The sequence below is a fragment of the Dipodomys ordii genome, unplaced genomic scaffold (assembly GCF_000151885.1).
Source record: "Dipodomys ordii isolate 6190 unplaced genomic scaffold, Dord_2.0 Scaffold79, whole genome shotgun sequence".
Taxonomy (NCBI): Eukaryota; Metazoa; Chordata; class Mammalia; order Rodentia; family Heteromyidae; genus Dipodomys; species Dipodomys ordii.
In genome coordinates this window covers 3,634,274-3,650,391 of record NW_012267295.1, presented here as the reverse complement: position 1 = coordinate 3,650,391, position 16,118 = coordinate 3,634,274, and the positions used below count along the sequence as shown (strand labels likewise).

Here is a 16,118-nt window from a genome sequence, read left to right as displayed (position 1 = left end):
GACTCTTGGAGTCCAGGCAGGTGGGCTGACAGCGTCCAGTGAGGGAAGAGGGAGCTGGCTAGGAGCCTGGGGAGGAAGGCTCTGTGAATTGTCTCTGAACCCTTTTCCTGCAGTCCCTGCCTCCTCCTGCCTGGTGTGGGTCTCAAGGTCTAGGAAGTTGTGGTGGAGGATGGCTAGGGGCTCCCCATTTCACAAAGGATGGGGTTGATGCCATAGAGGCCTGCGTCCTGGGGCCTCTGTGTCGATTCCTCCCTGCATTCAGTAGGGGTCAGGCAATGAAGGTACAAAAGCCCCCACTGAGCCTCCCTACTCTCCACAAGGCTGTTCAGAGTTGTACTCAGCCCGAGTGATGGGACAGGGCTGGCTCCAGGCTCTGATTCAGGTCCCTTGGCTCTCAAGTCTGGTGTTACAGGGACCTCTTTCCATGATGGGAAACAGGCCTGCGATGTCCATGCAACACTGGAGACTTGTGTAAGTGGTCCTTCTCGGGTCCTGGGTAGAGGGTCCTTTCTGGGGGACCCTTTCCTCTGCCTAGCTGTCAGCCAGGCTGGGATGAGACCGTGGGTCATCAGGGCAGGGGCCAGCAGAGAGGAGTCCCTCCGCTGTCAGCCTCTGCAGCCTCCTCCACCACTACCACCAGGTCTGGGATGGGTGAGGAGCAGGGCATCTGGGCTACGGGGAGGGACCTCGAGGGCTGGGAGGGGGCTGGTGGAGACAGGGCCCCTTTAAGGCCGGGACAGTGTCGTGTATACTGGCTGCTCCCAGTGTGTGGGGCTGTGGGACTGTGGCCCTGAGGGGCTGGGGTCAGAGATGGCCGTGTAGAGGGGCCGCTGAGAGGGCCCCATGTAGGAGAAGGCCGAGTAGAGGCCAGAAGCCTGGCCTGAATGGCCATAATAGGGTCCTGAGGGTTGATGGTCAGAGTAATCAAACTGGGGGCGGGAGATGGAGGGGAATGCCGAGCCATAGTGGGGCAGACTGAGGGAGGTGTAGGCGATCTGCGAGGTGGATGGCTGGTCGGTGTAGTGCGGGGGGCCCTGGGGGCCAGTGGTCTCTGTCTTCACCTGGGCTTTGGCATCCACACCAGGGGGCGAGACCGTGGGCAGAGCCACACCCGGTGGCTTGGAGATCCAGGCAGAGTGTCCACTGGCCACGGCCAGGGCGCTGCCCAACCCATAGCCAGCTGCCGAGTAGCTACCCACGTGGCTTGGGTGCCCGTTGGGTGGCAGGTATTGGTCCAGCTCAGCCACATCAAAGGTCTCCATGTTGGACATTACCTCGTGGCTGATCTCACCGATGTCCACATTGCCGAAGTCGATGTGAGGCTTCCCGCCCTCCCCCAGGGAGCGCCCATCCCTCTTGGGGTCTGCCTTGCCCGACTGCAGCTCTGTCTTTGGGGTGGTTGGAGGGGTAGGCGGGCCATGGCTCTGGCCTGGATGAAAAGGAGAGAACAAGGCAGGGAGCAGGTCAGAGACAGGTGGGCCTAAGCGGGGCCACATGGCATGGCCTAGTTTTTGGCAGCCTTCTGTTCTGTATTTTGTTGACACACCAGCATTTGTTTTTCTACCAGCTGGAGTCCAGTTGTTGAGAATGTTCTCCAACCTCAGGGTTTGGGTCTTCCTCCTCGACCCCTGCAGCCCACCCACCCCCACATGGAGAGGGCTGCTGCTTCCCTGTGCAGAGTCTCTCGTTGCAGGTTCTTCATGTGGCTACAGTTGGTTCTCCTGCTGCTCTGTCCTCTCTGCTCCTGTTGCTCCTGGGTGGCCTACCCCATGTGGTTGCCTGTACCCTGCTGCTCCCCAAGGCACCCTGGGCTTCTGCTGGCTTCTCTACCGCTGGAACTCATACACCCTCTCCACTTGGGACTGCCTGTCTTTTTGTGACTGCCTCACTTGTGTCTGCCTGGGTTCCCAAATAGTGCTGTGCCCCCTACCCCCAGAACCCCAGACCTTCCTACCCTGCCTGTGATCCAGTCCCACTGGCCTTGCCCAGCTCTGTGACACCCTGGGTGGAGCTGCCTGCTGGCCCACTTTCCCTCCTTGCTCAGGAGGATTCTGAGATCACTGGTCTCTGTTCCCTGTTCACTTTCTTAGCTAGCAACACTCAGGGCTACTGTGCCAGGTGCCAGGATACAAATGAAGAGTAAAACAGGGCCCTGTTCCAGATCTCCTGGTCTGGGAGAGATCTGGGACACCCCCAGATGAGAGTGCTGTGAGGATGGGATAAGAGAGACTGAAGAACAAGCAGGAAGCTACCTACTGCCCTGGTGGTTTGGGGAGGCCTCCTGAGGGGTGAGGACTGGCCTTGAAGGCTAAAAAGAAGTCCATGCTGACCATTTTGTTCTGTGGTAGCTATTCTCTGTGTGTGTGTGTATGTATGTATTATGTGTTTTGTGTATATGTGCATGTGTGATGTGTATTGTATGATTGTGTGTTCCCAGGCCAAAGGCTCTGGACTTCAGGAGACCTGCCTCAGTTTGAATCCTGGCTGTCACTTAATGTGTGACTTTCAGCAAATCCCTCATCTTAAGCAGTTTCCCTCTGAGTAGAGGAGCCAAGACCAGGTAGCTCAGACATGGCTTCCTTGACTATAGGCTGATGGGTATTGGGCATTTCTGGAGCCCTGGCTGGATGGATGGGTGAGTGGGTGGCTTCTCCCTAGAGACTGCACCCATGGCTCTCAGAGGGGCTTCTCATGTCCTTGTGTGCAATTCGCTTGCTTTCCTGGAGTATGAGCTCCTGAAGTCAGGGACTGTAGCCTTATGATCCCTTTCTGGTGTCTCCTCCACTGTCCGACTCCCAAGTTGGTAAAAGCTGCCAGACCCAACATGCCAGACCCAAATGTGGCACTTCTGTACATGAGAGATACAGCCTGGTAGCAGAGCAAGGCCCCGGAGCCCAACTGATGGGCTCAGACCTCTCCTGGCAAGTTCCTCTTCTGTTTCCTCATCCATAAGATGACAGTAACCTGCCACCACTGTTGGGTATGCCACTCCCACTGTGTAGGGCTGACTGGATAACTGAAGGTGGTAGTAGTACATACAAGGCATTTGGCCCAGTGCCCAGCACACAGTAGGTGCTCCGATCATATTGTCATTCATGAGAATTAAACAGGAATGGCCATGGCTGACCGCTGCACGGCACCAGCTCAGCCCCACGGTGTCCCCAGTCAGAGCAGGAGGTGGGAAGAGGCACTGCCCCTGTCTGTCCCCTCTGTTTGATCTCCTACTCCTCAAGCCCGTTTTCCTTGTAACTACACTGGCCACCTCTCACCCCAGGGAGCCGAGACCCCAGCAGCAGTGCCACATCCATGTCGTCACTACCGCGTCTCCACCCTGGGAGGACCTGGAGCCCCACTGAGCTGTCTCTGGGCTCTTGTAGCCCAGTCCTTCCCAGCGCCCAGTGCTGTTGGGGAGCGGCAGGGACACAGGCCAACCAGCCTCCCCCAGCCCAGCACTCACCTGAAGCGTGCTCTGGGTTCCCATCTGATATGGGAGAGCCCTCTTCCGGGTGCCGGTGGTCCAGATGGGCACTCTTGTAGTGGGCCTGGATGGCAGCAGCCCCCCCTTGCTCAGCTTCCCCGCCTGGGCACTCTGCCTCCCCCTGGGCCGCCTTTCCGTTCTTCCGCCGCCGGGGCTGGTACTTGTAGTCCGGATGGTCTTTCTTGTGCTGCATCCGGAGCCGCTCAGCTTCCTCGATGAAGGGGCGCTTGTCACTCTCATTCAGCAGCCTGGGGTGGGGGATACCGCAGAGCCAGCTTGAGTGCCAGAGCACCCAGGCTGGCTTCCCTCTGAGTGTTGGCTCTATAAGGCATACGGAAGGATGGGAAGGCCAGGAAGCTGCCAGGCCGCGCAGCAGAGGCCTTGATTTCCAGCCCTAAACCTCTCAGGCTGGAGAGCATGAGAGGTCAGTTCCTGAGACTTGGGGTAGAGGCAGGAACCTGGGTTATACAAGGGAAAGGGTTAAGTTCTAGGACAGAAAAAAGGTTCTCATCACCAAAACTCTCCCAAGTAGAGCTGGTTTCATAGCTGGAAGTGAGCTCCCTGGAGCTGGAGGTATGCAAACAGAGCCCAGTCTCTGCCACTGACTAGCCAGGTATGATACCTTGAGGAAGCTACTTCTCTGGATCTGAGGTTTTATAAGACACGGGATCTAACTCTACCTGGGGTGTGGGAGCCCCGGAAATAATGGATGTAGACTGTCCTTTGCCAAGCCTCAGAAATGGATGTGGCTCTGATGCTAGGGGGGAGAGGGGGGCTGGGGTGCTCCCTAACTCTGGAATACTGACTTAGAAATTCCAGTGCAGTGGGACTGAGAGGCCAGGTGTGAGGCCCCTTCATTCTAGGAACATTGTCTGGTGGAGAAAGATCCCAAAAACCTGGGTTAAGCAAAAGTTAGAGGGTGCACAGGACCCTTTCCAGACCTTGGGACAGTCCCATGACCAAGGGTGGTGGGAGGAAGCCCTGACAGAGGGCCCCACCCACCTGACGCCAGCCTCAGGCCAGGATTGGCTGCCCCAGGGTGAAGTGGGCAGAATGGGCAGAGGGGAAAGCAGAGATTGGGATGTGAAGTCTGCTAGTCTTCATAGGAGCAGCCCTGGCCCTCTCTGGAAGGCCTCTTCCCTCCAGTGGCCCCACCCTGCATGTCCAAGTGGCAGAGGCTGAGGTGGGAGTGGGTGGTCATGCCAGGCACCACCTCCTAGCCAGCAGCAGCATTCCTCTGCAGCTTAGCCTCCCAGTGAGCCCCTGCCCACCCAGCATTCTCCAAGGGACCCTGTAGCTGAGCAAGACGCTGCCAGGGTCAGTACCTCACCGGCTGCAAGCCCCAGCCTAGAGGCTTCTGGGTGGCTAGTCACTGAACTCTGGCTCTAACCATAGCCTGGGTTCTCTGCCAGCTGGTAATCAGCAGTCAGCAAGAAAATGGCAGGGGGTGCTTTGGCCAGAAGAGGGAGAATTTCAAAACTTGATTCCACTGTGAGTTCTGAAGCTAGTCCTCAGCAGTAAGACACATAACTGGGAAAAGAACCCCAGCTCGTACCTGTCATCCTACCTATTTAGGAAGCTGAGCTCTGAGGATCATGGTTCAAAGCCAACCCAGGCAAAAAAATCCATGAGATCGTTTTCTCCAATTAATCACCAAAAAGCCAGAAGTGGAGCTATGGTTCAAGTGGTGGAACACTAGCTTTGAGCAAAAAAGCTCAGATATAGCACCCAGGCCCTGAGTTCAAGCCCCACAACCAACAATAACAACAAAAAGAACCCAAGTCAGGGTTCACCACTGCTTCTGCTCCCCCAACTAACCTCAGTTCCATCCCCACCAGCTGCCAACAGTGAATCCCACTTCTGCCCCCACCCTACCCTGGACCAGAGTCTCTCCTCACCCGACCCCACCTGAAGAAACCAGTCTCCCAGCTAAACTCGATTCCAATGCTGCACTCACTGCTCTGCCCCCATGGAATCTTTTCCCCGCTCTCAGGAGTGGAGAAGCCCCAAGAGGGGCTAGCAAGGAGGCTCAGTGGTAGAGCGCTTGCCTTGAATGCCTGAGGCTCTGGGTTCAGTTCCTCAGCACCACATAAACAGAAAAAAAAAGCCAGAAGTCGTGCTGTGGCTTAAGTGGTAGAGTGTGAGCCTTGAGCTGAAGAGCTGAGGGACAGTGCCCAGGCCCAGAGTTCAAGTCCCACAACTGACAAAAGGAAAAGAAAAGAAAAGGACCAAGAAGGAAAAGGGGACTTCTTCTGGTGGGCGGGCCACTGGCTGCAAACCAACAGCATTAAAATGCCCCTCCTAGGCTGGGCTTGTGGGACTGGGGATGGGAGAACCTCCAGCCTGACACCTTCCTGGCTTTAGCTTCTTGGCTCCAATTGTTCTTTCCAGGTGAATCAACCAACGTGTAGCCACCCATGTAATGAGCATCTCCATCTTCCTCAGCTGGCCTCTAGTGGGCTTCAGGAGCCCACGGAGGACCTGACAGCAGACTTGCTCTGGCACCCCAGCTCTGCCCTCTGATTTCTCTATTAGGACTCCTGTTCTTCTGTCCACCCAGTCATCCCCTTTCCAGAGGAGAGCCTTGCCATTGTCCCGTCATTTCCCACCGCTCAGGTGGGGTCCTCTGCTAGCACAGCCTGCTTTCCTGCCTGCCCTAGGTACCCCTATGGACATAGCCTGAGTACTGGCCAGGAGTAAGTCCTGCTGGAGGGTTCTTGGTGGTAGAACTGGGGTGGGGACAATGGAGGGGCCTCTCTTAAACCTTGACAATGGAGCCCCGGGGAGTCTATCTTTGTTTTATCTCTCATCAGTCTGCTCACTCATGGACCTTATTGTTGTTGTTATTATTATTTTGTCCGACAGCCAAAAGGCACTGGCCTGACTGAGCCCTACTGGGACCTGGACAGACCCTGGTTAGAGGAACTGGCTGCCAGCTCTGCTCCAGGGCCCATGGGTAGCTGGTGGTTCAGTCTTAGCCTGCCCATGGTGAACCCAGAGGGCTGAGGGCTGGAAGTGCTGGGGGTGGGGGAGGACGAAAGGGGGTGCAGATCTCAGTCTCTTGGGAACCCTTCTGTTCCTTTCACACTACTTTAAGCTCTTGGTCTTCAAGTTGGGCCTGCAGGGGGTGTTTGGAGTGGGTGGAAACCAACTCCTCCAGCAGACCCTGGACTTCCCAAAGCCCAGAAGCACCACTACTCCTCTCTGCTTGCCTCACCATTTCCAGACCACTCGAGAGCAAAGGGTGGCCGACCACTGTCACCAGGGAGGGACAATGTGGAGATGACCTCTGGCAGCAAATTGGGAGATTTGGGTTTGGCTCTGGTACCAACTGCTAGGTGACCTTTGCAGAGCCTTTCTGGCCAGTAGTAGAGATCAGGCGACCTCTTTAGGCTGGCATCTGCTGGAGTCCTTGTTCCCTCTGGGAGCTGCCCTGGGGCTCCTGGATTTGGGTGGGAGATACCCGGCTTCACACATTTGCCAAGGGCCAGGTGAGCCCCAGGGGCAAGGGTTGGAGGCTTCCTTCTTAGGGGTTTGTTACCCCCAAAGGTTTCAGCTGGTCTCAGACAGCCTGGGAGTTGGGGGGACCCTGGGCAAGAAAGGCAGCTTCCTCCTGGCCAGGTTGCTCGGCTACAACCAGGGTTGAAGGGGAAGACATTGCTAAATGCTGGGTGGAGCCCTGGGAGAGAAGATGGCGCCAGCCTCGGAGAGAGACTGGGACAGGGTGGGAGGGGAATTGGGGACAGAGGGTGGGGTTAGAGAAGCCTGGGGAGACAGTTGGGACAGGGACCCTGTGGTTGCAGGAAGTGCATTTCACCCCCCCCCCCCCCCCCCCCCCCCCACACACTCTCCCCTGGATTCTCCATCTGGCTGCCTCAGTTTCTCAAAGTCTCTGGCCAAGGCCTTCAGTTTTATCCCACCCTCCTGAGCACTGGAACTGGTGGTGGCACCCTGGTACTTGTGTGTGAATGTGGAATGAGTCAGTGAAGCCTCCATCAACCCACCTTCCCCCTGCCACCATCTCCTGTGGCCCTTGTGGCCCTCGATGCACCGGATTCCCACCACGCGGGGGCGCTTTCTGCCCCCCCTCACCAGCGTGGGGAGGCCAGGCCTACACCGCCACAGGAGTTGGGAGTTCAAGGGTAAGCAGCAGCGAGCTCAGCCCCACCAGGCCCCTGGTGGCAGATGGGCAGGCAGGGCCCCCACACCTGGTCATGCCAAGAAGTGCCTTCCCCTGGGAGGCCATCCTGCTTTGGAGGAGCTCCAGGCTGTTCCGCTTGGGGGGTGGGAGGGGGTCCCCAGGCTGTCCTGCAACCTCTCTGGGACCCGGCTCACTCCAGAGTTTGCCAGTGTCTGCTGAGCTCGGCGTTGTGCAGGTGCGGGTACTGGTCGGCCAGCTTCTGCGCGCCGCTGCGCCCACACCATGAAGGCGTTCATGGGCCGCTTCACGTGCGGCTTGCTCTTGCTGGCGCCGTTGACGCGCACGGGCATGGGCACCAGCGTCCAGTCGTAGCCGCTGAGCACCTGGCTGACCGCCTCGCGGATGCACACCGGGAACTTGTCATCGTCCGCCTCTCCGCCGTCCTGCTGCTCCTTCTTGACCTTGCCCAGCTCCCCGGGGCCGGGGCTGGCTCGCAGGCCCGCGCCGCCGCCGCCGCCGCCGTCGGGGCCCAGCGAGGGCGCGCTGCCCGGGGACAGGCAGCGGGGCTCCTCCGAGCCCACGGGGCTCAGCTCCACCTCCGACAGGTCCTGCTCCTCCGCCATGTCACCCCCGGCCGCCGCCTCGGCCGCCTCCCCGGGGCCAGCCGCGGGGGTCCTCGCAAAGAGCCCAACGCCCACCTGGACGGGAAGGAGGACGCGACACAGCCCGGTGAGGGCGACGGAGCCGGAGCCCGCGGTGGCGCCCGCCGGCCCGGCCCGGCCCGTGCACGTGCCCCGACCCTAGGGGGGCGCGTCCCGCCCGGGCATCTGCCCACCCCGTCCCACCCGTCTCTGGCTGTGGTGGGGTGTGTATGTGTGTGTGTGTGTTTTAAAGCCTCCTTTTGGGTGGAGGTTTGTTGATGGAAAGGAAGAAAAACGGACCCTTTATTCTGCTCTAATCCCGGCCCCTGGAATTTCCCACCTTGTCTCTCACCTCTCCTCCTTCCCCTCTGCCGCCAGCCCCGCGCCCCAGGAGTTTGGAGAAGCTGGGTGGGGGGCACAGCGGGGTGTCACCTCCCCTTCCCCATAAGTGGGGGCCCAGGCCTGGTCAGCTGGGAGGAGCTGGCTGGGCTGCGCACTCACCTCCTCAGGCCTCTCCTCCAGCCTGGGGCTCGTCCTGAGGAAGTGGAAAACGGAGTCCCAAGGTGTGCGGTCCAGCTCGGGGGCTGGGAGGTGACCGGTGGGCTGGGAGGGAGGGGCCGGGGGGGCCCTGAACCTCAGGCCACCGCCTTGGCCTCGCTGGGACGGAGCTTCAATCTTCACCACCAACCACCCTGGCCGGACAGCCTGAGACTGACTGAGCTACTGAGCGGCTGCAGAGGGCTGGGGAAGGAAGGGGGGAGGGGAGGGGAGAGGAGGGAGGGAAGGGCAGAAGGTGGAGCCTCCAGCGCTGCCTTCATCCCCAGCACCCTGGGCTCCTCTACCCCACCCAGGCCCCCCAGCCCTGATCCCCACTGTCCCGTCCAAACCCTTCTCCTTGGGCTTAGCTTGGGTCCCCCGGATAGGCGTAGAGTTGGGGTGCTTAGGTCACGGAAGGGAGAGATGCAGGCAGCAGTGAGGAGGATGAGGCCCATCTGGGGCCTGGATCTCTGCCTCAGGTGTCGGGATGGGCAGGGGACAAAGGATGGGAAGGGATGGGCGAAGGTCTGGTCCACCTGGGAAGGTGGCAGCCGGTGTTGATTCATCTAGGAAGTTGTATCAAGTGCCTACTGGGTGCCAGGCACCACTGCCTGCCTATCTCACGCTGCCTCTCCCATACCTTCTCTGCTTCAGCCTATACAGCAAGAGGGACTGTGGTCCTTACCTGGGGAAGAAAGCACACGGTTGGACTCCCTCGGCCAGTGCAGATGCTCCAGCTTAGCCCCTGGTCCTGGCTCTCCAGCTGGGCTGGCCTAAGGGGGGGGTGTCCCATAGGAGGCGAGGTGGGGGGAGGATCCTTTTCATGTAGGGCTGAGGCCTTCACTGTCCTTTCTGGGATCCAACCTTCTCCACACTGGGGAGTCCTGATCTTGGGTGTCCCCTCATTCCCCACTTCCCAATCCTGAGAACAGGTGAGAGCCACCTTGGTTCAAACTCTCCTCCCTGCTGCCCCTTCTCCAACCCTTCCTTGCCCCCCTCCTTCCCCCCACCGCTGCTGCCCTTCATCTCCAAAGGTCACAGACCCTTTCCCTTCTCAGCCAGGGCAGCCCTACTTGCTTAGCCAGCTAGGCAGAGGTGGGGTATATGGAGGGGACACACGCAGGGGCCTGCTCTATGGTGGTGACTGCATAGCTCTCAGTCCCTCTGCAGCTGGGCAAGGCCCCAGGCCCCCTCTAAAGGGGTCCTGCCAGGAGTGGGGTTGGAACAAGGGGTCTGGAGCCATAAGGCCTCATATTTGGGAAGGCTGGGGGGTAAAGGGGGTTGGGTAATTGGACACAATGAGGTAGTCACACGAGGTGAAGGCATGTTGGGGGGGGGTGGCGGACACTGGAACACACACACACATACACACACACACACATGCTCGCGCACACAAGCAGCCAGACAATTGGGCCAGTGTGTCTGGGGCTGCGGAGTCCAGTGAATTAGGAGTTTGATAAGGGTTTTCTCTTTCTCTCGCTTGCTAGCCTTGGACAATCTCCCCCCAGTTTTCCTCGACGCCACCCCCGGCGCTGCCAACCCTCCTCCCCCCGCCTCCCTTCTCTTCCCTGTGCCCAGACTCTTGTTCGGGGCCTTGAAACAGTGAGCTGTCTTTGTTCGAAATACAGGTGAACGGCAATCATGTGATTAACACACACACACATAAAAAGCTTTTTAACAGCGCCCGCCTGGCCTCAGAAGCGCCTGGACAGGAGCCGCCCTAGATGGACAGAGGGACGGAGGGACGAGCATCCAGCCAGTCGAATCCTGGCGGCTCCAACGCCCGTTGCTGCTCGCCCGCTGCCCGCCTGCCCAGCATCTCTCTTTCGGTGGGTCCCCGCTCATCTCGCTCCCCTTTGATCCCTCCTCTTGGAGAGCAGCACCTCCTCACTCTCTGCTGTGGCTGTAACTGGACTTGAGACCCCTTGGGGCAGGGAGGGGTGCTGTGGGGGGCGAGGGCCGGGGTGAGAAATCCAGAGCAGGGTCTCTCGGCAGCTCCTCTGGCCAATGCCCTGCCCCCTCCCTCATTGGCCCCCCGCTGCCAGCAGGGTGGGAGCAGAAGTGGGCATACGGGTGTGCAGAGAAGCCGTGCCAGCCTGGCTATGCCCTCTCTCTCTCTGGCTTCATCCCTGCACCTGCTGTCCTGTGTGCTGTGCTTGGGCTCTCTGCCCACAGGTGCTGTAGAGGCAGGGAGGCCTGCAGGGGTACAGAGAGGCCTATATTCCAGTGAGGGTCCCCCACTGTGAACACATCCCTGCCCACCAGGCTGACAACTGGGATCCCATCAGTCCATCCCAGAGGAGCCCAGTTTTCTCTAGCAGGGGAGGGTGAAGACCTCCTTCCCATTCAGCCCTGCAGAGCAGGGGCCTTGGAGGCCTTGGAGGTCTCCATCTGAAGACCCCAGGCCTTGCTCCTTGCAGAATGCTCTTTTCTGGAGGGGCCACTTGGAGTGGGAGGGGCCGCTTCCCCCCATTCTGGCCCTCCCCCAGGATGGCACCTGTCCCCCTCCTCAACCCACATTAAGATGTCCTGTGACAAGGCCCAGGTCACAATGGGGGGGTGCTTTGTGCCCAGCTGGAGTGCAGTGGGACTCTAGCTTTCTCCCATGGACAAGAGGCCCTTTGGGAGTCACAAGGTTTTCTGGGATCCTCTGGACTCCTTTCAGGCTGGTCCCAGATTTTCTTACGTGGGAGGAAGAGAAGGAGGAGGAGGAAGAAGAGGAGGAGAAGGAGGAGGAGGGGGAAGAGGAGAAGAGGAGGAGGAGGAGGAGGGGGAAGAAGAGAAGAGGAGGAGGAGGAGGGGGAGGAGGAAGAGGGGAAGGGGGAGGAGGGGGAGGCATGAGATGTGTCAGTCAAATCCCTACAGGCAGAGGTGCCTGAGGTCAGCAGTGGCACTTAACCCCTCACTTCCCAGAGGGGGCAGTTTCTGTCTGGTGAAACATTCTGCTCTCGTGCCTCCACCCTGGACCCCAGATTCCTCATTTGTCACTTCTCCCCTGAACCTCCACGCCCCTCCTTTCCCCTGAGGACACACAGGGATGAAGGTCGGGAAGGAATCAGGCTGTGTCAGAGCCAGGCCCACGAGGGGCAAGAGAAGGGTCTGGTCAAGTTGAACCTCTGCCCCAGCCCCAGTTTTTTGGTGGGGTCAGGAGGAGCTTTCCAGACCCCCCTTGTAGGACGGGGCGAGGATCCGAGGAGGGGGTGCAGGGCAGACCTGCCCCACCTCTGCGTGCTGTGTGGAGGGACTTGGGGTCTCCACATCCCTTACCTCAGGCCTGTGCTCCCCTCCCAGTCCTCCCAGTGCTTCTCAGACCTGAGGGGCTCTTGGGTCTTCAGCAGGGAACCTGAGACTCTACCTTCCTACCAAGCTTGTGAGCAACTGTGCATGACCACTCTCATCTTGCTTTAGAATCACTTGTAGAATTGTGTGTGTGTGTGTGTGTGTGTTTCTGGGGTTTGAACTCTGCACCTTGTGCTTGCAAGGTAGGTACTTTACCACTTGAGCCATGCCTCCAGCCCTTTTTTCCTCTGGTGATTTCTCTTTCCACTTGTTTCTGGGATGATAGCCACACATTAACTTTCTCCACTGAGATGGAATCTTGTGACCAAGGCTCTCCAAGTAGCTAGGATTACAGATATGAGCCCCTGTGCCTGGAGTTTTTGTTGTTTTATGATACAGGGTCTCTCAATGTAGAACCAAGTTCACCCTGCCTCAGCTTCTTAAGTAACTGGAATTATATAGGTACATCCCACCATGCCCAGCATTTGTGGAGGTTTTTTTTGTTTTTAATCCAGCAGCAAGATCTTATTCCAGACTAGCTAATTCTGAGTTCCTGGGGATGTGGGGTAGACAAGCTTTTTTGTAATGTTTTGGCAGGCCTTGCCCTCCCTCGGGGAGTCTCTGGATCCCTGCGACAGTGAAAGGCCTACAAAGCCAGAGCCAGTGTCTCCAGGAAGAAGGGATAGGGCTGGGGCTGTAAACCAGAGCTGGAGGCCAGGTCTGCAGGTTGTGCAGGGAATGCTGGGGAGAGGCTGTGCATTGGGGAGGGGGAGGGCTGAGGGGCAGGATTAGAGGTTCAGGGGAGTCGTGGTTAAACTCTCAGCAGAAAGAGAGAGAGAGAGAGAGAGTGTGCATGTGCACATGCATTTGCCTCAGCTTGCCCTTTGAACATCTTCCTCAGTAGGGAGACATTAGAAAACCCACTGCTCATTATGCAAAGTCTTAGGGTTTGGCTTTGCATATGTAAAGTGTGGATTATTGATTTATGCATTTATTTGTTTGGTGGTGGTACTGGGGTTTGAATGCAGGGCCTCACACTTGGAAAGTTTTGTATAACTACTCTTTCTCCAATTGTGTGAGGGACACACACACACACACACACATCTGGCTTTGCCACTGCTCAATAAATGTTCCTTAGAGAAAGTAGTGCAGATGTCAGGCTGGAGGAGAGGGGTGCCCATTAGTTCCAGGGCACAGGTGCAAACTGTGTTGCCCTTTAGAAGCACTGTCAAGAGTTGGATCTTTGTGGCCTTGAGATTCCCTACTGTGAGGGCCTCTTTCCTGCTAGGTAAGCACTCTTCCTCTGAGCTCCTTTCTCAGCCTTCATCTTTGAGTCTTCAGTTTGTCTTTCCATCCCTCGCTTTCATCTTTGAGTCTCTTGTCCATCTTCAGCCTACATCTTTGTCTGTAGCTTGTCTCTCAAATTCCAGCCTCAGGCCAGGTGGGGTGGGATACCTTCCTTCCCTGTGGGTGGGTCTCCTGTCTGTACCTCAATAGCAGGAAAGGCCACACTTTCCGGCTCTTGTTTGACTCCGCCCTCCCAAGCAGATCTGTTATGTTATTATTCTCACCTAAGAAGGAATCCAGGCACCAGGAGGTCCAGGGTGCACCTGTGCTCACCCAGCTAAGGATACAAGAATGTGGACTGCCTGGCCCTGACCACTCTGTCTGCCACCAGCCCCCAGGTACAGCCACACCGGCCTGTTCTTCCTTCTCTCCTGGTGGGCCTTTGCCCCTGCCTTTGGGCTTTGGGCCTTTTAAAGCTTGCTTCTGCTCTTCCTTGTGCATCCTGGTGTGCAGGACATACTCCCCACTTTCCACTGAAGTCTCCCTTGCCGCTGGGCCAGGGAAGACCTTCAGGTCCATCATGAACCATCATGTGGGTCATGTTCTCTGAGTTGAGTCGCTGTCCAAGGAGGAAAAGACCGGAAGGCTAGAGCCGGCACTGTTGGCTTCCTGGAGGCTGAAGGTCTATATTCTGTCTAGCGGGGGCTCTGGCCCCGACTCCCTGTTTCTGGTGAGAGCTAGAGGCTGTTCCAGGGCCTGAATCTTCCTTCTCTCCCAGCCCCGCCCACTCCAGGAACAAGGAAGCTGGGGCTGGTGCCCAGTACCGCCTCGGGCAGCCTGGCCTCTGCCCTCTTCTTAGAAGCCCTCAGAGAAGGGACTGCCCGTTCCTGTCACCCAGACCCAGCTGCCGGAAAGCCTTTCCTGGTTTCTGCCCCGAACTGCTCTGCTGCCATGAACTTTGGAGCTGGAATGGGCCTAGAACCCAGCTGAGTTCTCCTGGAGAGGCAAGTTGCCTTGACAACCTTCCTCCTCCTCCTGGACCTGTTTCCCCATATGAAAGCGGGTTGACTAGATTATCTTGGAGGGTGTTGCCAGATTTGATAGCCAGAGAATCACATTTCCAAGCAGGAGGCTAGCGCATGCTCCCTATCTTTCCACGCATGGAGGAAAGATGGAGACATGGGCAAATACTGCTTTTCACCAGAGACCCATGGATGGATCTCAGGGTGTTCACATTCCTACATTCTGTACTTAGGAAGTTTCCCTTTGCTTTAGATGGGAGCCCCACCTAGGAGCCAATTTTTAGTGTCTTTCTATGGTAGGTGATAGGGTAGGATGTTGTCACTGATGGTGGCCACAGAGGCGCCTTGGCCCTGGCGTGAGATGTGGATGTGCTTTCACTGGAAGTCACGGGGCCTTGGGTTCTGAGTCCCTTCAGCCTGGCTTCACATTTGCTGGGTGACGACTCTGTGTCAGGGGAGTGGGTTAAGTGGAATATGGCCCCTGTCCCTTCCGCCTTATGTTTCTTACACCTTGAATCCTCACCTTCCTGTCTTCTTATCTGTCTTCCTTTCCAGCTGCTTTCCTCTAACTTGAGCCCTCTTGTTCCTTTCCTTTCCTCCTCCTCTCCTTTATTTCTCTTGTTTCTTTTTCTTTCTCCCTCTTTCCCTCCCTCCCTCCATCCCTCCTTCCTTCCTTCCTTCTTCCCTCCCTCCCTCTCTTTCTTTTTCCCTTCCTCCCTTCCTCTCTTCCTCCCTCCCTTTTTCCTTCCTTCCTCCCTCCCTCCCTCTCTTTCTTTTTCCCTTCCTCCCTTCCTCTCTTTCTCCCTCCCCCTTCCTCTCTTCCTCCCTCCTTCCCTCCCTCTCTTGCTCCCTCCCTCTCTTCCTCTCTTCTTCCCTCCCTCCCTCCCCTCCCCTCTCCCCCCACCTCTCCCTTCCTTCTTTCTGTATTGTGGCTTAAACTCAGGGTCTTGTGCTCTCCCTTATCTTTTTGGGGCTTGAACTCAAGGTCTTGTACCCTCCCTTAGCTTTTCTGCTCAAGCATGTCACTCTACTACTTGAGCCACAGCTCTACTCTCATCTTTTTTACTGGTTTATTGGAGATATGTCTCCCAGATTTGTCTTCCTGGGCTGGCTTCAAAGTTTGACCCTTGGACCTCAGCCTCCTGAAAAGCTAGAATTACAGGTGTGAGCCAGGGGTGCCTGGCCTCTGCATCTTGCTCTCTCTGACCCAGGGAGCATCAGACCATCCTTTAAGTACCATCCTTAGGGCTGGGAATGTGGCTTAGTGGTCCAGTGCTTGCCTAGCATGCATGAAGCCCTGGGTTCCAGTCCTCAGTACTACATACACAGAAAAAGCCAGAAGTGGCACTGTGGCTCAAGTGGTAGAGCACTAACCTTGAGCAAAAGAAGCTTAGGGACAGTGCCCAAGCCCTGAGTTCAAGCCCCAGGACTGGCACAATAAAAAAAGTACCATCCCTTAGTCCCTCACACCTCCAGTGCCCCAACTTTCCCCTGTCTTGGCCTTAGCTACAGCCATGCCAGGCTCCCAGCCTGGCTGTGCAGTCAGATCCCCTGGGCTCAGTCTTGCTGATGGTGAGGCTGTGCCTCCTGCCTCCGCCTCTGGCCTGGCTTGTCCTTCCTGCAGGGACGCATCCCTGCTGGGGTGAGAGCTGGGCCCTGATCCCCTCCTTCATGAGCCTGGAGTGTGGAGGCAGTGTGGGGAGGTTAGCTTCGGAGATGGATCCTGCACCCCC

General features: G+C 57.5%; 1 protein-coding gene across 1 annotated transcript; it reads right to left on the bottom strand.

The window, feature by feature from the left end:
* Positions 1–725: 725 nt before the first annotated feature.
* Sox10 (SRY (sex determining region Y)-box 10) lies at positions 726–8,959 on the bottom strand. Its single transcript, XM_013024933.1, is given in 6 exon segments — positions 726–1,429; positions 3,458–3,726; positions 7,020–7,049; positions 7,841–7,888; positions 7,890–8,317; positions 8,762–8,959. Coding segments are annotated over 5 exon segments (1,404 nt in total). The 5' UTR covers positions 8,243–8,317; positions 8,762–8,959.
* Positions 8,960–16,118: the final 7,159 nt, after the last annotated feature.